The sequence below is a fragment of the Chaetura pelagica genome, unplaced genomic scaffold (genome assembly GCF_000747805.2).
Source record: "Chaetura pelagica isolate M959 unplaced genomic scaffold, ChaPel_1.0 scaffold174, whole genome shotgun sequence".
Lineage (NCBI taxonomy): Eukaryota > Metazoa > Chordata > Aves > Apodiformes > Apodidae > Chaetura > Chaetura pelagica.
The window spans coordinates 3,842,372-3,869,061 of NW_009953722.1; the positions used below are offsets into that span (position 1 = coordinate 3,842,372).

At 41.1% G+C, this 26,690-nt stretch overlaps 1 protein-coding gene across 1 annotated transcript in view; it reads right to left on the bottom strand.

Moving 5' to 3' along the window:
- The window catches only part of LOC104391291 (hormonally up-regulated neu tumor-associated kinase-like), a 93,735-nt gene that overhangs the window by 49,205 nt on the left and 17,840 nt on the right, over nt 1-26,690 (bottom strand). Inside the window, exon 8 of the mRNA XM_010000546.1 lies at nt 23,017-23,236. Coding sequence (XP_009998848.1) covers nt 23,017-23,236 — 220 coding nt within the window. The remainder of the gene's footprint in view (nt 1-23,016; nt 23,237-26,690) is intronic.

Genomic DNA, 26,690 nt, shown 5'->3' on the forward strand with positions numbered 1-26,690 from the left:
TGTTCTGTACAGCCTTGTCATAACAGTGCAAAATGTACAGAGGCATTCTGCTTATGTGAAGTTAACAGATGACATAATTTATTGGTGCTAAGATTTCCTTGTATCTGAACAGTCAGAAATATGAAATCGTCCTTTCTTACTTCAGCTGACCTTTTCCTCTAGCAAACATTTTAACCATAATTTCCATTACAGTGCTTTTTTAGGCATTACGTACATGCACAAAAAAGAACATTGTAAGAAAAGAACACTTTCATCCCCATCTCCAAAATTAAAAACACTACATATCCTCATATTCCATATCAGGTGGAAAAACAAACAAAGAACAAAGAAGGAGGTAAGCTGGCAACTAGCAGTGAACAGTGTAATAAGTAATGGTTTTATCACCCCAACTGAGAATCACCAAGCATGACTGACCTTACTTGCTCCATATATTATTTACCTTACATGGGAAGACATGCTCAGTTGCTTTTAATTTCACCACCACAGCCTAACAGTTGTTTTGGTTTCTTTTCAGCTGTGATATATTTCATAACACATCTGAGGAAATCAGAGGAGGAGGGTGAAAGCTCAAACAACTTGATCCCACATTGCTGAATCTTGTATTTGAATTCTGGAATGAGGATTTGAAACAATCTAGAGCTAACCTGTTCCTGGGCTAACCTGAAGGACTTCGGAGCAACTTTGTCAGAACTGAGCACGTGAAGACTAAGACAGGCTTTGAAGGAAAATGGTGGGGATCACTACCTGGTTCTTGCAGGTAGTTTTACAGTAATTAATTTTGCACCATAGTGACTTTGTTGAAAAGCAGTGTTCTTAGCTTAGCAATGCTTATTGTTTAGAAACACAGCAACGAATGCCAACTGAGATCATTCTCCACCTTAATTTCTTGAATTGGACGTATTATCTGATGCCAGATACTAGAGGATGAGGAGTGTCGCAATGCTGGAGAACTGACTGGCCTAATAAAATGTCATGTTACTGTTTTCTTTACACGTAGGCAAGGCTGAGCTCTTTCCTCACATCATCATCTGGCTTGCTGACTTTTCTGGGTCTGGAGTTCTCCTTAGTCACTGGCCCTCCAGTGGCCTTGCTTCCTCATGCATGTCCTAGAAGTGTTTGAGTCCCTAGGTGTCTGCTGCCAGGATCAAACCTCTTAAAGGAGGGCTAGTAATCCTACAGGACTCAGTGGTATGTATTGTCCCCCATGCTCTTTTTCAGCCTCAGAGCTCAAGCAGCTTAAGCTATTCCCTTCCCAATTAAATGGCAAAGGCCTGCACAAGTCCAGACCTGTCTCTCATACATTTGATTGCTTGTCCAGGCTTTCCCTTCCTTAATGGTCTCAAAGGGATCTTTTGATTTCTTGATTTCCACAGGCTTGTGTGGAAACTTGTTATGATCCATATTTCATTTAAGCTGATTTCTTCCCTTCTTCCTACTTTCTGCTGCCTTCCTCTGTTTACTCCCTCTCTTTTGTCCCTTGCACCCATACTTCTATTAATCCCCTCCTATAGATGAATGCCTTTTTTTCTGAGGTGCCAAGTCAGTATGTTGAAAAAGGCTTTTTTTCCTGTTCCTCTGATGCACAGGCACCTGTACTCCCTCTGGGCTAAAGTGCTGAGCAGCAGGCAATGCCACAGAGAACACATGTTAGTGAGCACCTATAGTGTATCTCAAAGCAGCCAAGAAGCACTTCATCACATTTCCTACACTGCATTGGTCAAAATTCACAATTGAAAACCTGAGATTCTCCTTCCAGCCTTTTTTTGTCAGGATACATCATCTCCATCACTTGGGCATCATCACACTTGATGATGCTCCTCTTATCAACACCTTGGAGACAGCCAACCCAAGAAGTGTGTCCAAGCCACATCCAGCACAAACCAATAATAGTGAGGTCAGCATAAAAAACCCAGCAGTCTGCAGCACTTCACAAATATGGTTATTCACTGCTAGGGAAAGGGAAACCTAGGGCAGTCCTTCCCTCAGAAGAATCCTGAGGGAGAAGAGTATTCACCAGCTTATGGTACTACAGGAGTTTCCAACCTTTCTTTTCAAGCTGGACTGATGTATAGAAATGAATGCAAGTTTCATGGACCTTAGCAGGTGGCTTCATATCCACCTAAGGGAACATAACTTTGAGATGAAAGCTGATTTATAGTCCATTATTTTAGGACTGTTTGCACTATTTTACCTAAAATTAAAATCTGAAATAGTACAAGACACTTCTCTCTTACATTTTTTGTTGGCTTCCCAGTATATTCTCTCTTACCAATCTAATCTTCACCTGCCTCATAGTTGGGTGCACAGTGTAGAGAGCACCAGTAACAGTTCAGTGCTGTTGATTGGAGACTGATGGCCATACAGTAGATAAGGTAGCCATTGTGATGCTTGTCTGGGGTGTCTTACTAAAGCCCTGGCCTCATGAGGGAGGCAATCAAATCTCCAGTCTTCAGAAATAAGTGCGTTCCCAGTGATGGTCCCAGCTTCTCTCCTGAAATGGAACATGCCTTTCTCTTCACCTTTGTAGCTCTGCCCAGTCAGCAGCTTCTGCTCTTTGCTTTTATTAACTCAAATGTTCTCACTTGCCAACTGCTTCTTCTATCCCAGTGACTGAATCACAAGGCAGATGAGGATACAGACTGGTATCTCAAGAGGTAGTAAATAAAGGCTTGTTTATGAAAAGGAAATTAAATACAAGATAATTAATAAAATTTATTTTTTTTTCTTAAGAAAATAAGTCTGATGAGATTTATTTGAAGAGCAGATTTTTTGTCTGTGTTTATTTTTTTTAAAAAGTGCATGGATGCCAGAGTTCCAGGTATTATTTTAGGATAAGCTCATGAATTCTTCAGATGTGACTTTGAAGCTTTTCCCAAACATTTGAAAGTATAAGTAATAAAACTGGGTGGGTTGAGTGCCTCAGATGGAATCTTCTAGACATAAAATCCATCTACTAAGGTGTTTCATATTTTCTAAAGGCCAAAATCATGCAAACTGCAGCCCCAACTATGAGGTGCTTGTTAAGCATAGGCAGAAAACAGTGTTAAATGTTCTTTAGGCTGCCTTTCATAATCACTTGCTGGCTCCACTCCTGCAGGACCTCCTACAAGGAGGTCTTGGCCATGCTCTAAAATAATACATTTATCCATAGGCAGCAAAGGCTACAGCTGCAGCCTGCTGTTTGTGTGAGATTTAAACTCCAATGGAAAGGTCTTTTAACTTTTCTGAATTTCTTATTAAAATGCTGGTGTGATTTTCTGCAGCCACCTCAGATGAGAGTAGCAGTCCAACAAAGAAGCACAGGAGGAGATTGGTATTGTATGTTTCTCTTTGAAATATGGCAAACTGGGGAACAAACTTGGATCCCCCATCAAGAAAACCTGCAGAAGGGGAAGTATTCTCACCACTAGCTGCTGTGGGTAAGGATTCTGTGGAGGCAGCTCTCCAGCAAGAAGCTGGTGGTGAGAAGTTCAAGGAAACACTGCAGTCTGAAAACATTGAACATCTTCATGGGTGTCATTGTGTTACTGAAAAAAAAATAAAATTAAAATACTTGGTTTGGTGTTTTGTTCTTGTTTGGTTGGTATTTTTTTTAATTTTTATTTGTATTGCAGCATTTTCTCTAGCTGGGCTCTGTGCTTTTTAACACATGAGCCAGTCTGCCTTTGCTGTCTATTCAGATCTTTGGGAGCACAGAGAAGACAGCATGGGAATGTCAGGGCTGGATATCTATGTGTATGATTATGAACAGGTTTATTTGTCCAAAGAATAATGAAAACCAATAGCCTGAAACTGAAGCCAGATCAAGTCATATTGGAAATAAGACATGAGTTTTTAACAGAGAAAAGATTAGCCTTTGGAAAATACCACTGAGGGGAATATTAGTGTCTCATCTCTGGACATCTTCAAATCAGACCAGACCCCTGTCACTAGATCTGTGTGCTGAACTCACCAGAGCCAGGTGCAGATGCCTTAGCCAAGCTCAACCTGCTGGGCCCAGTACAGGAATCACTCGGTGTGATTAAAAGACTCGGGAAGTCAGACTGTGGGACCCAGTTCTAGCTTCTGAGAAGCTTTGTAAGGAAAATAAGAGCACTGAAATTCAGCCCAGGTTGAGATTGACAGGCTCAACTCTGTTACATCTGTGCAAGGATGTAGTTAAAATGTACAATAAATAGTTCTATTTCAAGTCTCCTAAGATGTCTGAGCTTTTGAAAGCGGTTTCTCAAGAATAGTGTGTACCTGATCTATAGACAATTCCTAAGGCAAATTGAGTCAGTTCTGTCATTTTTATCACTTGTACTAGAGTGTAACAGATTTCCTACGTGGTCCTTGTGAAGTGATACATCATCAACAGATCCTAAATGGATCTGTTATTGGATGCACAGTGCAGTACTGTGTGATGTATTCAGGGGTACTGAAACGGATGGGACCATCTGCTGAGTATCAGGATGAAAGTTTGAGTCAGGCTCACAGTCAATATTTGTTACTCTCGCATGACCAGGAACGTTTTACATTTAGAAGACACTGTCTACTTTTCAAAAGCTTAAAATTAAAAAAAATATCTGAGTTTGACATTCTTACAGTGATTATCCTGAGATTAGTCCATGGTTGCTCCAGAGGGGCTACATGGTGTGCAGCACGAGTGACAGCTCCAAGAATCAGCCCTATTACCAGAGAAAATAGGTAGATAGGAAAAAGAGAAAGCAACTAGAATTAGAAAACATCCTTTTTCCTAACATCCCTTTAAGAGATGCCTAAATCCTTATCTTTGAATTCAAGTTTAATAGTGTTCTTTGTTTGATTTATTTTTCAGAATATCTGGAATTCTGCTGATACTTTTAAAATGGCAGCCACAGCCAGTATTGCATCAATTTGGGATGAGTCTGTGTCTGAAAACCTTTATCAGATGGTTTGTTGCACTGTAAAACCCCTCCATCTCTGTAGACACTTGCACAAATCTATGTAATGCTTTTTTAAAAGGATTAAGTCATTTGGTATTCTCCTAACTTTGGAAAAGCCATGAGAATGAAGTGGCTTAAAAATATTTTAGAGTGAAAATAGTAATTTTATTGTAGAATTAGGAAAGGGAAGCAAATAATGGCTAAGAGTAATTCTCCAACTGGCGACAGGTAGCTACTGGGCCTGGAAACTTTGTACTGCTGGTGAAATACTTTGGTGTGGAGGAGAGAGTTTAAACCCAGCAGCACTTATGAAAGAAAGCATCATATGTGGCAAATCATCACTAAGCAGTAATCAAAAGAGAGGGAAGAGATCTGCAAAAATTTACTCAGAATTTTATTGGCCTTGAAATATTGCTGTCCCAGAAGACATTGAGAATGGTTGGAAAACTGTGGTGGGACACCTACATGAAGGAGTAACCAGTGACGTAACCAGTAACCAGGATCCAGTAGATGCACCAGTTGGAAGGTAAGGAGAATCCCACTATGTAGCTGAGGATATTGCTGAAGGAGGCTTTGGAAAACAAAAGTTGTCATCAAACTGTAACACTAAAAGGCACTGTAGTAGGAGTTTAAGAGCAGGCATAGAGCTAAAGTATGAGTTGAAGTGTTGTGTGCAACTGAATTTCTGCTCACATAACTTTGTTCCACCTTCTCATTCAGATTCAATAGCATAAAGCATTCATCACATCCTAACCTGGAATACTGCAGAGACCTTCTGTGTTTTGCTAATAATTGATGACAGGTTGTCCTGGAGGCTGAGCACATTTCAGTGGTGGATGAAGAGGTCCCTGTGTATGTTGGCCACCTATCAACTTAAGTTTGTAAAACTCTTTGGAATCCTTTGGGGCACAAGGCCATGAAATGTAAGGCCATTATGTTTGCTAAGAAAGCTGGGTTTGCTGTCAAAAATGACAAAATCTCCTTTAAATTTTGAAAGGCTATAGCTAGAACCTGCATTAAAATAAGGCTAGAATGAAGTATAATGAGACTTACTAGTAATATCAGTCTTTCCTTGACATTGCCTCCTCCCAGTGTAGGCAATGTTAATCCTATTCCTTTTCACCTTCTTCCTCTGAGTTCTCCAGAGTCCATGGCTATAATCATGGGGTGGACTTGGCAGGAGTGTGTAGGACCTGGAATGTGTTTTTCCAGCAGCCGTGTCTGGATTTGTGGCTGACTTCTCTGGCTGACGCCACCGCTGGCTCTGCTGGCAGACACATCTTCTTGGGGGCTGTTTTGGGTTCACAGGGCTGTCAGCTCACTTTCTGCTCTGCCCTGGATGCTGTTTTCCTTGAGTCACCTTTTTTTTTTTTTTAGAAAAAAGACCATGTTTGTGGACAACATTTCTATTATGAATCCACACGACGCGGGAAAACTCTTCCCAGATTTCAGGGTTCTTGTAAATGTTTCACTGCTAACCAAGAGTAAATGGGAACGTTTGCTCAGAGAAGTAGATGCTGCTGTGGATGTGGTCATTTCCAAATGAAGCTGCTTGGCTGGGGACCTTCTGTGGCAAATTCTGTCACTGGTATTGTGGTAAATCCTGATTCCCATGATGAAAGATGCCCTGTGGTGGCCTTTGGTGAAATAAGACCTTGATCTGCAAAGGTATTTAGGTGACTAACCATGATGTAGGTGCCTCATTTCCACTGACTCATATGAGGCACACTAAGAGCTTTTAAGGACATGGGCTAAAACCTTGCAGGCAGCCAGAGCCAGCAGGTCATGTGGGCAATGCCAGCTCAGCAGGGTGGATTCTCACTCACAGTCCTGAATTTCCACCTATTGCTCCTTTGCTGACTAATGGCTTTGCTGGAGCTTTGATAGACTCCTCTGAGTAGTTTCACCAGGGGATGGGATCTGTCTGTTAAACTGAAAGACCCTCTCTGCATCGTGGTGAGAGCTTTCTAAGGCTTTTTTTTTCTTTTTCTGAGATTTTGAAACATATTTTCAGTAATCCATTTTTAAAAAATTTATTCTTTTCTTGTGGATTTTTTTCTCCCACAGGTTTTTCTCTCTTTCTCCTTTTTTTCCTTTCTACTTTTCCTTCTTGCACTTTTTAGATTCCTTCCTTCAGGGATGGTATGCAAAAGAAAGCAAGCAGGAAAGTAAGGGAAAAACCCAACTAAAAAATAGAAAAGCCCTGAAGAAGCTAAAATACTTCAGTTTGGACAGGTAGCCTCTACTTTTTAGAAATTATTTGAATGGAGAATATTGGGAGCTATAATCTTGATACATGGATTGAGGCAATTAATTCTCAACATATGTTAAAAATGTTCTTAAGGAAAAAAAGGACTTTTGCTTTCTACTTTAGACACCCTTCTGATCATTTTGTATTTTGATGTTTGCACTCCTTAGATGAAGCTGTGAACACCTACTCTAGGCCATATTGGCATGTCAGCCCCTGGCTTCCTAGGAGCAGAGGCATTGATTTACTCCTGGACTTTTCTCCCAAATGAGCCACCTCTTGATGTAAGGTCCTTTCCTGCATTGTTAAGTAGCTAACTGACCAGCTGTAAAGTCAACACCCCTGTGTCCTTCATATGGCTGAGCTTGAGTCTAATTATTTCCAAAACAGATATATGCATTGAATATGTTTTTTGAGGGGAACTTTCTCTGGAGTCCATTTTGAGTACATTTTTTTCTTTTGAACTTTCTAATCCATCTCTAAAACACAGAAGCAGGACTAAGAGGGAATTAGTAAATAATTATATGGCTTTGTGCAAGAGTAGTGGGAATATAAATTTCCTCTTTTGCAAACAAATAGGAATTCCAGCATTTTGACAAGGAACAAACTTTTTTCTTATAAGAGGAAGGCTGAGCAGCAAAGAAGTACAAAATAAAGTTTTCTGAAGCTGCAGAGGAAAATGGGAATCTCTGAATTCTGGATTACAACTGCAGTGATTTATCCCTTTGTTAGGTAGACATGAGAATAACCTGTAAGAAGACGGGGGGGTTCAGTTAGTAATTCCAAGTTTGCTTCCTAAATAATTGTTTAGGAGCAATTTTGTTTCTTTGTTTGCTTTGTTTTGGTTTTGTTTGTTTTAAATGTGCAGTGCTATGGCATGTTTATAATTTTTAAAATATTTGTCAGAAAATACCTTCAGGAAGTGTTTATGAGTAAAGTATGCACAAGGGTAATATATTGCTTGCTTTAGTGTTTCAAACAAGTAAGATTAAGAGCTGCAAATGGCTAATTCAGTTGAATGAGTCATCACTTGTCTCTTGCATTTTGATTTATAACATAAATGAAGGAATTCTCAAGCAGTAATAGCTGGCAAGCTCTCTTGCCAGCCATCCCCAGCTAGATACCTAATGGGTTTTTTTCAGTGATTTGTCCTGTTTGCTCTCAAGTTGCTAGGAACAATGAGACTCCTGCTCTCTTCTTCAGATACTGATCTCTAGTTAGCAAAGTTCATTGTGTAGAATAGTATATACATTTTCTGTACTCTTAGCTACACCTTCTCGTTCCAGCCTGGTTATTTATTCCCATCTTTGGTGTTTACAGTCTTCAGATACTTGAAGTGGTTAACATACGGCTGTTGGACATTGTGCAGACAATTGAACATCATTCTTTTAACCTCTCCTCATAAATCAGCCCCTTGAGCTGCTCAGTCATGTTTATAGCTTTCCTTTTTTTTTTTTCCTTTTTTTTCCTCCCCTCCCCTCCCCCCCCCCATACCCCTAATTCTATTGCTCTCTCTTTCTGGTATTGAAGTACCCAGAAAATTGTGCAGAGATTCCTGCATATAATTCCCCCAGAGGGAGGCTTAGTCATCCACCCTCTGGTACAGTGTGACCACATACCCAGCTAGCTATGAATCCTAGTGTGGGTTGCTGTCTCACATCTGATAATTTGCTGCTTTGTAATATGTCTTTCATTCTGGTTAAACTAGAACAACATTTTGGACTCTTTGAAAGCTTGAATTAGTAAATTTATGGTATTTAGAAATTTTAGGAGAGGTGCTGTAAATTAGGATCACAGATTTGAATAACAACTAGCAACAAATAAGGACTAGATGTGACATTGCATTGTCAGGAAGAGTCGTAAAAGGAACAAATGCTTTGAGGTGGCTTGTAGGAGGAGACCACAGAGTCATCCTGGTTGGAAAGGACCTTGAAGATCATCAAGCCCAACCATAACCTAAATCCACCAACCATAACTTAATCTACCCATTCAGTGCTTAAATCATTGAGTTGTCACATACATTGGAGGGCAATTGTTGGCATTACTGAATCAGAATTATTTTTCTGTCAGGAAGGATCTAAGAAGTCACCTAGTCCATTATCCTTCCCAGAAGTGGGATGCAGTTGCTCTGTTGCTCCTGATGGAATAATCTTTCCTGTTATTAAAGACATCCACCAAAGAAACTGTGATTTCTACAGGAAGTCTATTCCAGTATTTACAAAGCAATCCTGCTAGAAGGCTTTTCCTGTTTTCCAGCCTGTAGAATTTTGATTTTCAGGCTTCTCAGAAGAACCAAGAGTTGCCTTTTTTGCTGCATTGGATGACAACCTTGAGGAAATATGGGACTGAAACCTGGATGCACCTGTTCCTTACAACAAAAAGAAGGCATAAATGATGAAAGAAATATGGTTACTGTGTGGCCTGTCATTATTAATCTAGTCCTCTAGTCACAGAATATTTCAGTAGCCATAATCAGTGCTCTTGAGAATGACTGCCTGGGAGAGAGATGCTGACAAGAAGTAGTGCTATTAATTCAACAAGAAAGTTTTTATCCATGCCAGAGTCCCAGCTGCTGGTAAAGATGCTTGCAGTAGTGCTGTGCTGATTTGCACCAGCTGAAGGTCTTTGGTCTATGTAGACTGAGTTTGTTTGAAAAATACAAAACTGTGGTACAAACTTAGCCTCAGCTCCTTGCATGTCTACCCAAAGTTTCCTCTGAAATAACGAAACTTCACTTGTAAAATAATAGCAATTTAAAACTGTGCTATATGAAGTTATTTATTTTTAAGTTGTGTTTAAAATATTTATCTGGGGGCCAAGGGGAGGGATGCAAGACTGTGTGTACATTGCGTGTGATTAGTAGTTTTACTGATACTTCAATCCCATATTCATAGAATCATAGAATGGTTTGGGTTGAATGGGCCTTAAAGATCATCTGATTCCAGTACCCTGCATGGGCAGGGACACCTTCCAGTAGATCAGGCCTTGAACACTTCCAGGGATGGGGCTTCTACATTTTCCCTGGGCAACCTGTGCCAGTGTCTCATTGCACTCACACTAAAGAATTTCCTTTTAATACCTAGCCTAAATCTCCCCTCTTCCAGTTTTGATCCATTACATCTTGTCCTCTCACTACATGCCCTTGTAAAAAATCCCTCCCCAGCTTTCCTGTAGCCTCTTCAGGTACTGGAAGGCTGCTCTAAGCTCTCCCCAGAGCTTTCTCTTCTCCACGCTGAACAACCCAGTCTGTCTTCATAGTAGAGGTGCTCCAGCCCTCTCTGATCATCAAAACCAAAAGAGATGAAGCACCTAACCCTTCTCCATGCCTGTTGTCACTCAGTTCCTTGCTCCACTGTGCAGAGAGCACACATTCACATTAATCTTCTCCCCAGTGGATGTATTTCTTTCAATAAATATAAAGACAGAGCAGGCTGATTAGCTTAGTCTCCACTAATTTTCAAAAGCCTAGAAAGCAATGACTTTTCAGATTCATATAAACCTTTGTTTTGCTCTTCACTGTTGCCATTACCAGCCTGCACTGGGCTGGTGGCATGTTTGCTCTGGTTGACAGCTGACTTCAGCAGCCCAGCAGGGTAGGGCCACTGCACTGCACAAGGAGCAAGGGCTTTGATCAAGCATCAAAACTGGGGTTTTGTTCTGGATTGTATACTGGTTTTAATTACTTGAAGAGTGATTCATGGCAGAGAATGCCATGATCAGTTTGGTCTCAAGCAGTTACTTAGCCTGTGATGATGTGGCTCACCGGAAGTCTTCCAGCTCTGTGGAGGTTCCTGCTGGTGTTCAGAGGGACATACACTTGATTTAGACATAATGTCCAGCAGTTTTATAGGGTCTAACTTTTGACATGAAGTGGTATTAAGTCAAATAAAGATGTCACAGATTATGTTTGTCTTCTGAGCTAACACTAAAGGTCGGTGGTACAGAAGATGCCCGTAAAGTATTTAAAAGCACAACATTGTGTACAGCAAAAATCAAAACAGGTGACTTAACGTGAACAGGGCCAAACAAGGCAGGAAAGAAGCATTTTCTATCCTAAAACTCTGAAAGAGAATGCTGTAGATAATATTTGGGGAGTGTAGTGGGGGTTATCAAGATAGGAGTCAGTGGAATGAGAAGTGAATTTATGAGAATGCAAAAATAAAATGGTAAAAAAGATTGAATAGTTTATCTCACTAATCTCTCTGCCAGTGCAGTCCTTCCTTCCTATAATATCCATTGTAATAACTATTCCAGGAGATTTTTCACTGCCAGGAAGATGTGTTTCTATGAAGCATGCAACACACCAAGGGCTTGTGTGGCTCCCAGCGAGGGCAAGAGACAGAGTCCAGGTGACTTTAATGCCTTTTCAATCCAGGTCTAAAGCCTTCACTTAGCCTGAGACTACAGGTACACAAGAGCTTCCTGTGCTTAAAGACCCAGATCTGCTGTAGCAGGCAGTGCCAGGTCAGCAAAGCAAAATACCACACCCTCTAGCTGGAGAAGGGAAGGTGGCATTCACCCCACAGTTGCTGCTTTGAATTACCCGGTATTTCCCCTCTATGGAGAACCATCAGCAAAGCAAAACTGATGGACTTCTGGCTCTTTTGCACCACTGAAGTGGCAATAAGCAGCTGGAACAGACCTGAGAATTAAGCTCATTTAATTTAGCATGCAAACATACTTTTTCTTGTTTCTGAGCTGATGGCAAATGGCAAAACATTTGACTAGCTTTAATTACACAATGTTAAAATATAACTAAGTACTCATCATACATTAATTATCAACAGATTTCTGAAGACTATTGACACTGAATAATTATATAGGAGATGTATGCTCTTATAAAGTGGATAATCCTCAGCAAGTTTATTTCTAGCAAGCGTTCTATAATTATTTTAGCTAACTATTTTTAGACCTGGTAGCATAAATCATAAAATACAAAATTATTATTCAGAACAATATTTTGGAAGTACAAGCTATGTAAGTTAATCCTACCAAAATATGTCTTCAATAATCAACTAGTATTTTTTAAAAATGCAATTAGAATCTTATTAAATGTAAATTAAAAGCTTGCATGAAAAACAATTTAAAAATAGATATTGAAACCTAAGAATTCACACTCTTCAGTGTTTGCTCATATTACAATGCACCCTTAAGAATTTGATAATTTTTTCCAGGTGGACAAAACCAAAAAGGGTTTAAATTTGTAGCTAGTTTCAGATTTTAAAGTAAACAGGCTATTTAAATTGAAGGACGTGGTTTGCCCTGTTGGACCCATGTGGGAACATTTAATTTTAAACACGTCATAAAAATAAGGCAGATGTACATTTTTAAGCAACTTTGTGCCATTTGAAGTGAGATTTTATTTTCATTTCAGACACTGAACTTGGTTTTTCCAACATGTGGGTTCAGGGTCAACGATAGGCACAGGGAAGCAAAAGCAAGGATGCGGGTGGGCAGGTGTTAATTTATGCAAGTTCAATTAAAGTGAAAAAATCTGGAGAGACCACAGGATATGAGGGCATAAAGCGTAGTGAGTGTGCTCAGTTGCTGGAGTGACGATGAGCTTGATGCAAGTGGTTAGGCCTAAACCCATGGTTTGCTCTCCTTGCTTTAATGGAAGGGCAAAAATCCCAATTCTTTGTTATTGCTAAGCTGATTTTTGGTCAGTACTTCCAAACTGGGGTACTATGAGCTTCTCCTATGGTGTCACATAATGTGTTTATACATTGAAATCTGTGCTTGGCATTTCTGCTGTGGTACCCACAGGACAAAAGCAGAATTTGACAAAGAAGCAGAGAGACTCCCGCAGAGAAAGCAGCAAGAAAGGGCAATGTATGAATTCTTTCTGGTATTTGTAGAGATGTGTGATGTATGAGCTGTAGCTGCAGTCTTTTGACTATTGCCTTTTGAGCTCAGGTGTTCAATAGTTGATACTTATCACATGCTGATATCTATCAGGATAACATAATAGCCATATGACAGTCATGATTTTACTGACTTATAGTCACTGCTAAGTGTTTTCCAGGCTTTCTGGGAAATGTTGCCATCTTTAATACATATTCCATGAACAGAGAAATGTCTCAAATGTCCATTGTTCTCAAAGGATTGCCTTTGGGAACTTGAGGGATGCTTTCTTATTTTTTTGTGGAAGGAAGATAATTAAGTTAAGAGAAACAAGTTCATTGGAGCAGAATCACAGAATAACAGAATCTCAGAATCACAGAATCCTAGGGGTTGGAAGAGACCTCAGAAGATCATCCAGTCCAAGCCCCCTGCCAGAGCAGGATCACCCAGAGCACATCACACAGGAACGTGTCCAGGTGGGTTTGAATGTCTCCAGTGAAGGAGACTCCACGACCTCTCTGGGCAGCCTGTCCCAGGGCTCTGTCACTCAGGGTATGCTTGAAGCATTTCCGACAATTTGGGGCATGTTTTCTCAAATATAAATTTTCTTCTCAGCTGCAGGGTTGAGTCATTAGCCTACTTACTCCTGATGAAAGCAGTGAAGTGACTGGAACATAGTTTTCTTTCTCTAGAAGGCTGTCATAGCAAAACAGCTTGTGACTCATCTACCTCACTGGATGTCCAAGAAGGGAGAGTGGTCCAGCAGCACTAAAAGGGAGGCATTATACACAAACACAGAAGGTGTTATTTGACCTTTCACACCCATCGTGTAACAGAATTATCTTCCACACCTTCCTGTGTTAGCCTATCTGTAAATGCTTGTAAATGTACGTGGCTTATACATCTCAGGGAGTTATTTTTATGTTTTGTTGCAATAGAGGCACTGAACTGCTAAAGCATATGGGAAGCAGCAAGTAGAAATGCCTAGAAAGAGCAGGGTGTCCGTAATGTGGGAATTCATGGTCCTGCTAGGAATGAGTGTAGGCTGGCTAAGAGTGGCTGTCTGGCAGATGGCAGGCTGTGTTTTGTGAAAGAGACCTCTTGGCACTTTGAAATGCTGCCATACCCACAAGGGCCTGTGTGCAGAACTTCACTGGAAAGACACCCTGAAGGTCTGAACTGAAGGGCTCCTCCTTTGCTGGGGGAACACTTGCTTTCCTTTCTGGTCCCATTGAAGTGAACTGTAGAAACTGCTGACGTGAGTTAAGTGTTTATTAGTTTAGAAAAGTCTTGTGTAACATAGTCCCTATTGCTTCTCATTGCCTGCTTAAGCTGCTGCAATGGATAGGCTTGATACTTAAATCCTTCTTTTGTCTAAATACTTACTTTCTTCTTTTCAAAGGACTCGCTTTCTAAGAAAGGACTGTAAAAAGTTGTTTTCAGTCTTTTTGCTGGCTTCAGAAAACTGTTGCAGTTACTAGATACAGATGTCCCAAGTGAAATATATGCCAGACTAGAAGCAGCTGATGAGGTTTAAGGACATATTTGATCTTCCCTTCTACCTTTCTAAGCCTTTGATATATGCTTCAGATAAAGACTTAAGACTCTTACCATTGTGCTCCTGTGGAGGTTGGGAAAAAGTCCTGCTGGTTGCAACATTCATGAGATGAGGTAAATGCTCTGTTCTTATTCCCCAGTCCATGGAAACTCAAACCCCACAACATTAGATCAAGGTGTCCTTATGGCAGTGCAGTTGGGCAGCCTTTGAGGAGTCCATTCAGGGATCTACAAAACTAATTTATTCTTTCTCTTTTCCAGATGTTCATAATCTCCATTGACTACAAAAGAGTCTACAAAAGAGTCTGCAAAAGAATCTAAGACAACTATCTTAGTCAGAGATTTCTCCTCTGTTCAATGCTGCCTAAGTGACATCCCACTGCAGGACTCTATTGCTTTTCAAAATCTCAAGCTGAGTATGCCTCATGTGTTTAGTTTTATTTGCTGCCTTTGCCCCTCTGCTCGCTCTGTTGAGTGGTGGCAGAGTCTTAATCCCTATGGTAGCTCCTTCCTAGCTGGAAAGAGTTCTTTCCTGAAAGCCTTCTCTCACTTTCTCTCTAATCAATTAGCAACAAAATATGAGTGTATAAAGGACCAGAGCCCAAACACTAAAGCCAGAAAAATGGTGAACTTGGTCGGAAGGTCTGTGCTGATTCTTATGTTGGAATGTTTCTTTTTTTCACCAAGACTCCTACCAGAAATCTCACCTATTTATTCTTAAGAAGACACTATTTCTAAAGTTTACTACCTGACATTTTTCTGTAGTATCCATCTATATAATCTGTAACCTAAAAAAATGACCAGAACTGAAAAAGTGATGAAAGAGAGGAAAGGTATTTGTAGTTTACTATCATAATGGTACTGAAAGATTTTGGTTTCAGATACATGGGTGGGACAAATGTTTGTCACATAAAAGGAATTGTAAGTGCTGCTTTATAAGAGAAAATATGTGTCTATATATTTCTCAGGCTCACCTTCAGTTTGACAAACACCGATTTCTTTTAAAGTGCCTTTTGTATGATAAATACATTTTGAATGTCTTAAACTTTTTACATACCCTATGTTTAAAGCCCAGGGAGGTTGAAGGAGTGGATTTCCTTAGGCTGGAGATCAGGTGTTGTAGTTTTAACACTGTGTTTATAAGAAATAAGCAAAATACACCTGTTTGCCCTTTCTCATGGTCTTGCTGGCACAGGCAACAGGTGAACATGAGCTGCTTTTCCTGTTTTTCTGAGCTTCCGATTTGTGGGGTTTTGTTGTTTGTGTCTGTAACGTGAGAGGGCTGTGAGAGAATGGATCAGTCACTCTGATGTCTCTTCAGAGTGGATGTGTCAGTACAACAAAGACTATCTAATGTCAGAACTTCTGAATTATTAAGGGATTTTTCAGTGGCTAAACATAAAGTCCTTTACTGCCTGAATTATTTATCTTGTTCATTTATGTTTTTAAAGAATGATGAAATTAAAAGCGTGGTATGAAAGCAATGACCTTTTTTTCAAATTTTTCCAATGGTAGGTTTGATTCTGTTTCCTGATAGCTGCTTCTACGTGTGTATTTGTACTTCATCCACAGAATTTCTTGTGGTTTGAAATTCTTCTGCTGACATGAAATCAGTTGTGATTTGAAAAGCAGAACAGTGTTGAAACTAGTGATACATAAAGCAGTTGAACTTATTAATATGGCTCAGAAACAGGATAGTAGTAAAAGGTGTAATTTCCTATGTGTAAATGGAAAACCTCTGAAATGGAGGGCTGGAAATCTCTCATGATTGCATTGACAGACCATGCAAATAGTAGGATCCACTTATGGAGGCTGACTTGAAGAACCAAAAGATCCCACATCGGTCCCAGCAGAGACTCTGTGTGAATTTTGGTTGTAAAAGGGACTTCTATATGTGTAATGAAGTAGCTAGAGGCTCCCTTGGAAGCTGTCTTTTTGGAAGTCTGTTATGTTTCTGCTACCAGATGTGAGAGAGTAGGTGTGAAAGTCCTGCCATTCCACTTCACCTTGCCTTGCATCTTACTAGCATTAGCTTTTTATCAGTGTTAGGTTTTTTAATAAACCTTCCTCTGCTGGGATGCTCTGGGACTCCTGTGCAAGGCATTCAGCTCCCTCGTGTTCCCCCCACTGGAACTGCACTGGTTGAACACTGCTGTGCATGACTCAGTGCATTTCTTGCCAAGTGCACCCTAATGTACATTTTCTTGCCCAGCAGTGATGTCTCTCTCCTTAGTTAGAAGCCAATTTTTTTCTTTACATTGTTAAATAAAAGGATGAGTTCCAGAGTGTCCTGGGGGAGCCCCTCACTTCTTTCTGCAGACATCACATCCCTGAAGCATAAATGTATATCACCTGCTGAAGGGAAACGTTTTTGTGGGAGCCACTTGTTAAAACATGGGCACCATCTCCTTGCCTGGGCCACCCACACAGCCTGGCTGCCTGGGGGTGTTTCCATCATGATCGACTACCCTGCTTGGTGCTCCCTGCCATTCCAAGCTCAGCACATGATCCAGGACCTGTGTTTATGGCACTGACCTGTTAACTGCACTCCTCCTTTCTCCGCTTCAGGAATGAGAAGGCTTTTGTTTCAAAGAGTTAATATACATCGCAGATCAGTGCTCCTGCTCAGAAATTACTACTCTGTGCTAACTGCAGATACATGTTTCAGAGGTGTTGGAACAGCTGAGAAGACCAGGTTGAAGATAAGCCTTAAATGAGTATATGGAAAGCAAAGGTAGAATCTTTTTACCCTCTACATGACATCTATAAAGCAATATTCAACTCTGGCATGTTAAAGAAACATTTATTTCAACACTGTGACTGGTATTGAGTTTGTGTGCCAAAGTTTTGTTAGCCAGAGGGACTACAGGGGTTACAGGACTACAGACTACTCCTGTGAGAAGCTGCTAGAAGCTTCCCCCACATTCAACAGAACCAATGCCAGCTGGGTCCAAGGTGGAACCACCACTGGCCAAGGCTGAGCCCCTCAGCGATGGTGGTGGCACATCTGGAATAGCATATTTAAGAAGGGAGGAAAGTTTCTGTGCAACAGCAATTGCAGATGGAGAGAACAGTAAGACTGTGTGAACACAAGTCTGCAGACATCAAGGTCAGTGAAAAAGAAGGAGCAGAGGGTGCTCGTGGCAACTGAGCAGAGATTCCCCTGTAGCCAGTGGTGAAGACCACAGTGGGGCAGGCTGTCCCCCTGCAGCCTAGGGAGGTCCACAGTGGAGCAGAGATCCACCTGTAGCCTGTGGAGTACCCCACAGCAGAGCAGGTGGGTGCTTGAAGGAGGGTGATGACCCCATGGGAAGCCCATGTTGGAGCAGGCTTCTGGCAGGACCTGTGGCCCCATGGAGAGAGAAGCTCACACTGAAGCAAGTTTGCTGACAGGACTTGTGACCCTCTGGGGGACCCCTGCTGGAGCAGTCTGTTCCTGAAGGGCTGCACCCTGTGGAAGGGACCCATGATGGAGTAATTCATGAAGAAGTCCAGCCTGTGGGAAGGACTCATGTTAGAGAAGTTTGTGGAGGATTGCCTCCCAAGGGAGGGACCACAGCCTGGAGCCTGGGAATAGTGTAAGGAATCCTGCCCTGAGCAGGAAGGAATAGCAGAGAAAGCATGTGATGAACTGACTCCCATTTCCCATCCCCCTGCGCTGCTGTGGGGGAAGAGAAAGAGAAAATTGGGAGTGAAGTTGAGCCCAGGAAGAAGGGAGGGTGCGGGGGGAAGGTGTTTTTAGATTTGGTTTTTATTTCTCATTATCCTACTCTGATTTGATTGATAATAAGTTAAACTGGTTTTCCCAAGTTGAGTCTATTTTGCCCTGTCCTTATCTCAACCCATTATAAATTTTTCCCCCTGTCCACTTGAGGAGGGGGGTGATAGAGAGGCTTTGGTGGGCACCTGGTTTCTAGCCAGTGCCAACCCATCGCAAAAATGTTGTCTTGAAGATGGAAAGAATGCAGGTGGCAGGCACCTTGCAAAACTTGGATATTTTCTCCAACTGCTTTTAAGTGTCCCACCCCTTAGAAACCCCCTTCCTCTGCCACAGCCAGAGGGGCTGGAGGCAGCTGAGGCCACAGGAGGATGAAGGCGTTACAATTTGGAGCTCTTCCAGGAAGAGCTGTCTCTTCTGCACCTGGGTCTTGGGGCACAGTCACTTAACACTTATCTTTCTGGGCTTTTAGTGCAAAATGGGTGTTCTTCTGTGGCTGTTGACTGCTTGGTACCTGCATAGACACACCTGCACTGAGTTGGTAAAGGAGAAGTGTAAGTTCCTCCTGCTCTTCTCTTTCCAAGGGTTCACGCAGGAGCTGGAAGATGGTGGTAGAACTGTTTGGAAAACGGAGTTTTGACTCAGAAAAAAAATAAAATTAAGCATTTTTATGTTGTTGTCATCTGGAATTAGAGTATAAAGACAGAATATTAAAAAGTGTCAAGGAAAGAAATTTTTCTTGGAAAAAAATGATGTGGAGGTAAAAACTTTTAGACATTTATGGTTTGAATGAAGCGTTTCAGCCTTGTGAAAGGAAATAGTAAATTGAAATGTCAACTTACAACTAAAACCATTTGTTTCAAACTGTATATTCAAACAAAAAGTGTTTTGTAAGAGCAATTCAAAGCTAAAAAACTATTCGAGACATAAACATTTTCAAACTTCTGAGGAAATCAGATTTTCTGAGAAAAACATTATCTGGAAATCACTCAGCTACCTCTAGGTTGTGAATTGCATGGTGCCAGATTTATAAGCAAATGGCCCCTGTGCTGCTCATTAGCTCGAGTGTGCATGAGGGGAACTGCTGGGTTTGGGCTTCCTTGTCACCTGCTGCACATGTACCTGCTTCCTGGCCACGTTCTGCCAAATTGTGCTGCAATCACCAAGCATTTTTAATAGTAAGTTTCCTTCCAGCCTGGGTCATTCCGACCAAATAGATTTTGGAGTGACTGCAAGTGCACAAATGCTGTCAGGAGACTTTAAGCTTTGAAGAAAAGCACCGTGCAGAGGCACTAGCCTTTCCACCTAGCTCAGCTGTGATCCCAGGTGCCACACAGACATGGAACAAAGTTACACACCGTGTGTTCTTCGGTGGTGAAGCTGGCATAGAAAATTCCTGCCTATGCTCCCTCTCCTTCCTCTCCAGCTCTGCGTTTGCCCTATAGGCCCTGCTTAGCAAAGATGCACCGAGTTGAAAGCAGGTCAGTGATTCAGAGGTTGCTTCAGGGCTGGCAGAGAGCAGGGCTCTGCGATAGCTGTTTCAGCCCAGCTGAGGGGATGGCAAAGCTTGAGCTGCCCCCTCTGAGGCGGCATCACCTGCTTGTGCAGGAGCTGCATGGACTATGAGGAGCTCACCCCGTGGATGTGGTCCTGGTGTGAGAGTAAAATGGGATGGCAGGTTTGGTCCCACTCCATGTGACCAAATGTTTACTGCAGTGCTTGTCTGATAAAAGCCTTGGTTTCAGCTCCACACCCCTGAACACCACGTCTACACAACTTTTGAATACCTCCAGGGATGGTGACACAACCACTTCCCCGGGCAGCTGGTCCAATGCCTGACAACCCTTCCAGTAAAGTAATTTTTCCTTATATCCAGTCTAAACCTCCCCTGGCACAACTTGAGGCCATTTCCTCTTGTTCTATCACTTGTTCTATCACTTGATCCATCACTTTTTACTTGGCAACTTGTTACATAGGATTATAGCTACTTTTTCTGTGGCTTTTCCTTGCTATTCTTTATATATCTGTCTAGTATTGCTTAGAAAGCCTTTGCACATCTTTTACTTCTACATGTGAGCTTGCAGAACAGCAGATATGAAGACTCCAATTGTATTCTCACCTCCGCTGGAGACAATCAAGTTAAAAACTGTTGAAGTTAAGGGATTTAAACTGATACAAACCTGGTTTGAAGACAGAATAAGCTTAGAACTATGAAGCAAATACGTGTTTTCAATAGTTCAGCCCAGCTGAGGGGATGGCAAAGCTTGAGCTGCCCCCTCTGAGGCGGCATCACCTGCTTGTGCAGGAGCTGCATGGACTATGAGGAGCTCACCCCGTGGATGTGGTCCTGGTGTGAGAGTAAAATGGGATGGCAGGTTTGGTCCCACTCCATGTGACCAAATGTTTACTGCAGTGCTTGTCTGATAAAAGCCTTGGTTTCAGCTCCACACCCCTGAACACCACGTCTACACAACTTTTGAATACCTCCAGGGATGGTGACACAACCACTTCCCCGGGCAGCTGGTCCAATGCCTGACAACCCTTCCAGTAAAGTAATTTTTCCTTATATCCAGTCTAAACCTCCCCTGGCACAACTTGAGGCCATTTCCTCTTGTTCTATCACTTGTTCTATCACTTGATCCATCACTTTTTACTTGGCAACTTGTTACATAGGATTATAGCTACTTTTTCTGTGGCTTTTCCTTGCTATTCTTTATATATCTGTCTAGTATTGCTTAGAAAGCCTTTGCACATCTTTTACTTCTACATGTGAGCTTGCAGAACAGCAGATATGAAGACTCCAATTGTATTCTCACCTCCGCTGGAGACAATCAAGTTAAAAACTGTTGAAGTTAAGGGATTTAAACTGATACAAACCTGGTTTGAAGACAGAATAAGCTTAGAACTATGAAGCAAATACGTGTTTTCAATAGTAAGGGACAACCATTGCAAAGGCACAGAGTTAAAAATATGAAGTCCTAATTAAGGTGTCAAATTTAAAAGGAAAATTGATTTGGTCTTTTGGGCAAGTTAGGTTGCATGATCTCCATTAATTAGAATACACACAGTTTAAACTAACAGACAACTAAAGAAAAGATTAGTGCCATTACTATTTTATTTATTACACCAATCTTTGCAAAATGGGTTATTCTACCATTGTTACAGTTTGTTTACCTTCTGCATCATATTCACAGCTTAATGAAAATTGCCCAACAAAGTTTCTTTCCCAAATGAAATGCCAAAGTACATGTGACACAAGTTTGGGACCATATGAAATATTTAAAGTCGTATCTTCTGCCTGCAGTGTCCAGTTTTGCCTAAATACGCTTGGTGTTGTTCTGTGACAGTGGGATCGGTTTATCAGCATCTTTGTTGAGCTGCACAAAATTTGTAGCCCAATGTTTGATGGATATCAGAGGATGCACAGCTTACATCATATAACCCTTCTTTCTGTTTGGAGGTATCTCGTTTTAAAATTGGATTAATCTTTCTTGCCTTCCTTTTCTCACTCGCTATTTCTGTCCATCTTTGTTTCTGTCCTGCCCTTTCATATACTTTCTTCTGATGCTCTGTGGGTGTTTTATTTATGCAAAATTTAATCTAAGAATCTCTGGTTTTTTCCCCAGCCTGGTTTGGTATGGTGGAGATAGAGCTGGAAGATTTACTTCTGTAGTTTTAGGTGTGTGTCTGAGTTGGATAAAGTTCTTCTTACTTGTCTTGTGGCAAAAAAGAGTTGGGTTTTCTTTAGACTGCCTTATACTTCTCACAGTGAGTGTTTGCTGTTGGGACATGGGGAAGGCTGGTGGTTTTGAACCATTGACTAAAACCAGAGGGCAGATATTTGTATGTTGCTGTGATGCCCCCAGCCAGGAAATCTTTCTATCCAGGCTTTCTCTCGGGGCAGCTTGTCCCAGCCTGGGGAAAGGTGGCAGCTTGGGAGAGTCAGTCATCAGGAGTTCAGAGCCCTCTTTATCAGGGTACCACCATGTTGGGATGTAAATATTGTCATCTACTGCCTTCAGAAGGTCTTTAAACCTCATGTCCTGATGAGGCAAAGAACTCCTGGTAGTAATTCTGTTTTCCAATAGGGATGAGGGAGGCACTTTGCTTATACACATCTTTGCTTGGACATTTGAAGAGTGAGGTTGGTTATTTGCTGGTGTGGATGGTGATTTCTCATGAGGACATGGCTTTCTGGCTTCAGTCAAGTCTTCATAATCATTCAGATTCTCCTGAAAGTGCAAAAGTGGCTGACACATGGAGTCACATGGTGCACTTTTGCTTGATGACTTAGGAGGTCCAAGGTGAACCAACTCTCTACCTGCAAACTTGGAAACTAAATAGAATACACAGTAAGTGAGATCAGCTTCTGCTGGAATGGTATTTTCAAGAAGAAAATAACATGTTAATATCAAAACAGCTTCACCCAACAATACAAATGCCACTACTTGTCAAGGCACAAATAAAAGTAAATCTTGACATAGAATGAAATTTTGCACTAAGGGTTTAGAGCAAATAGTGACCTTGAGGTAAGTAATTGGCAATTTTTGGCTTGGGTGAACAGTCTTAAATGAGCATCTCAGCATAAAGTTGCCTGGCTAAATTTTAGTGGCTATTATTAAAAATATCAAAGTGGAAGAATATTTCTATGGCATTTTCAGGAACCGTGTTCACATGTTTACCCAGCCAGATACCCCAGTCCCCTTTCAGACTTGGATGCCAAGACTGTATTTCAGAACAAGTACCTTCTGGCAAATTTTCTTGGTTTTCCAGTGTAATTGCAATCTCATCTTCTTGAATAGCATCTGGCATTGCCAGGTTTAGTACAGAAGGAAATATCTTAATGTGATAATTCCTGAGGTTTTCTAGAGTGTCCATTTCAGATTTTTGGGAAATCTGAATTTCTGACTCCTTATTCAAACATTTATCGAGATTAATGTCGCTTTTTTCAACTTCATTTTCCCTCTGCAAAAATGATCAGACACCAATTGATTAGTATAGAACCAAAAAGTAGCTTGAACTTTGAAGGATATCACAGTATAGCATGGGCAACAGGAAATCCTGTTTTCACACAAGCCTTAGTTCCACACACCAACTTTTCATTTCAGCAAACCCCATGCCAGAGGTTACTCCTGAAACCCAGCTGCACATGAGCTGGCAGAACCTGCCTTTTACCACACAGACCATAGGGAGCAAGTTTTCATGAGTACTGACTGGAGTTTCTCTCTTTGGAGAGCCCATAGCAGTTCCTTCAAAGCTGTTGGCTCACAGAGTCTGCTATTAGATGTCTAAGGGAGACCAGGGTCCCACAGAGCTCATGCTGCAGAGCAAAAACATTACAGGATGCTGTGAGCCATTCCCTGATCCAGGAGGAAGATGAGGGTCTCTTGTTGTCTGCTGTGAGGAAAGGCAGACAGCACAAGGCTAGCCCATTCCTGGGAAGGCTTTGCAGTGGGATTGCAGCAGGAAGACCTCCACTGAGTTGTGGTAACAGGACTGAGCATCCTGACACAAGTATGGGTCCTAGAACCCTCTCCTGCTGCACTACGTTACTCCTATGTGCATCCTACATACATGTGTGTGGGGGGTGTTCTCATATTTAGGACACTTGCCTGTCCCATGATCCAACTTTTGAGAGTCCTCAGTATGGTAGCCTCATGCATGCTGAGTTTCAGGTATCAAAATCTTGTGAAAATGCAAGGGCTGAACTATGAAATCAATCCCCTACTACAGTACCAAGTCCCACATGCTGCTTCTGCCAAAGACCATCTTCTTTCAGGTCTGGTACTCCTGAAATGAAATTTCTTAAATGTGTTGACTACCTACATGGGTATTCCAGTTCAACACCAAGCCTTTTTTGCACATTCTCTATATCATCTTTGACAGACCCACTTTGCTGTTATGCAGGTGCCACTTCAAGGATTATCTGCAGTGAGTTTTGATCTTTTCACTGCCATCCCCACATAATACAAACTTTTGGCTTCCACAGTCAGAGAAGTAATTTGTTTTACTATGGTATATTCATCTTCTGCTCTTTGCATTGCAAAGTACTCCCCTTGTGAAAAATATGTTTTTAATCTAACGTGCCATTATAAAAAGTGGGTGTATTTTGTGAAGAAAAGGCACTTTTGAAAAACTGCATGTATTTTGTGAGTTAGCAAAAATGTCTGGAAAAATTTGAAGGCCTCCAAACCTCAAACTTGCGGGGTTACTCCCTCTTCCCTTCATATCTGCAGTATCCAATCACAATTAAGGAAATTATTTTTAAAGTATTTACGAAAAGAAACACAAGATGTTTAAGTTGACAACACATTGCTAAAACCACGCTAGATCAATTGGGAATTGGAGATGTCATAAGCATTTTAGGCTATGCAATCAAATAGTCTCTCAGGATTTTACAAACTGCTAGTTAAGAAAACAAATTTTCATCTTACATTTTGCAAGCTGTCACCTTATATACAGTATATCAGAAAACTTGCCATGACTGGTTTTACTGCCAGACCTCTTAAGAGCTAATTGGTTAAGCACCTGGGCAGGAAGCTTTTTGGCAGAAATGCTATTTTCTGCAAGGACTAGCTATAAAGTTCTGGATGGCAAATTGTAATCATTAAGGCTCCCTCTTCTACAACAGAACACATAAAACGTAAATACATTGCTTGGAGAAATTACGATGCATAAAAGGACAGCCTGTGTTTTAAGTTTATCCAATGACTTACGGCTCAAATTTGAACATGGAAAGGATCTTACGGTATTTTCAGGGTCAAGCTTTCAGTAGACTTCTCTAATTGCACCCAGAAAAATGAGAATCACATCTGTTCTCATCCACCAAAACTATTATTTGCATGTAGAAATGTTAACTGGTGTATACAAGGAATTGTAAATGCAATTACTTGTGCTGGTTTTTCAAACACGGGGGGGCTTGTACATGAAAAATAATTTCCACAGGCTTTTTTGCAGCTCCAAATTAGAAGGTCTACTGAAAATTTGTCCTTAGGAAATTGTATATTCTTTGGTGTTGTGTGAAAAATCATAGTGTAGTCTGCTGCCTGGAATGAGTCGAATGCAGTGGTTTATGAATATGTGTTGGAATTCCAAACAATGTTTTGGGCTGATTGTCTGAGTGGAATTTTTTCTTGCATATTATTAATGAACATTGTCACGAATGCAAGTATTTTCTTGTTTGTGTTAATATTTGGTATGTTTGGTTCTTTTGGGGCAGAATTTTCAGAAGACTAAGATGCCAACATTCTATACAACCCACTTGATGGGAGGTTTTTAATTAAAAAAAAATAAATCCTAGAGTGTTTTTTTATTTTACCATAAATTTAGTTCTTTCTAAATATTAGCTATGTGTAAATATCTCTTTTCATAGGAAGACAGGATTACCCAATATCTTCTACAGTCCTAGAAAGAATAATGTAAATGAGTGGCAATTTATTTTCGGGGAACTTCGTTTTAGCTGTGACTGTTAGTTGTGATTTATTTGCTTCATTGATTTAGATTTAAATTTGCACTCAATTTGATGCAAATGCTAATTTTTGTGCTTCAGTTTTAAGCACACAAGTTGTCTTGTTGAGCTCAGTGAAACTATTCATATACTTAAAGTTAAAGCAGATGCATATATCTGCAAATCTGTAGAGCTGAAAGGAAATGATGTGATTTAATGATGGATCACACACTGCTAGCAATAAATAGCAAATAGTTGGCATTGGACAGAATAGAAAGATCATCTATCCATGTGTTTTGAAATATCCTTGGCATAATTTGTAATACAAAAATCAAATACCCATGCTGTTGTAATGAAGCTCCAGCAACATTATCAGGATCTCAACAAGAAGATATATTTAAAAAAAAGAAAAAAAAGAAAAAAGTGGGAAATTTCCCCCTTGCACTCTCTTAAAAATCTTTATGCTTCTTCTCAGAGTCAGCCCTCTGTGGCCGGGTGGTCAGAGACGTGCATTGTAGCCTGCCAAAGAGGTGGTTGAATTTGGCCTCTTTTAGACCAAAGCAGAGAATCCTCCCTCCAAGATAATGCCCTGCCAGCTGCCTCCTCCTAGAGCCAGGCCAGCGCAGCGTGGGCTCAGCTCCAGGGGAGCTGGGGGCTGCTCTTGGCTGTGCCTCTGCCCAAAAACGTTGTGCCACCCGTGTGGGGCTCTGCCTTGGGATCCAAGAGATGCATTCTTCTCTTTTCCCTATATACTTCGCATATGCTCAGGGCTAAGTTTTGCCATTGTGTAAGCATGTGCATAAAGCAGCTTTTGCTGAAGAACAGGCCAGAGGGAAAAGAAGGGCATTGAGTAAGAAATCCCAATTTGATTTCTTAGCCAGCCTTTCCCCCTCTACTCCCTTTTTTTTTTTTTCTTTCTTTTTTTTTTTTTTTTTTTTTTTCCCCCACAACCCCCCTTTTTTGGGGATGGGA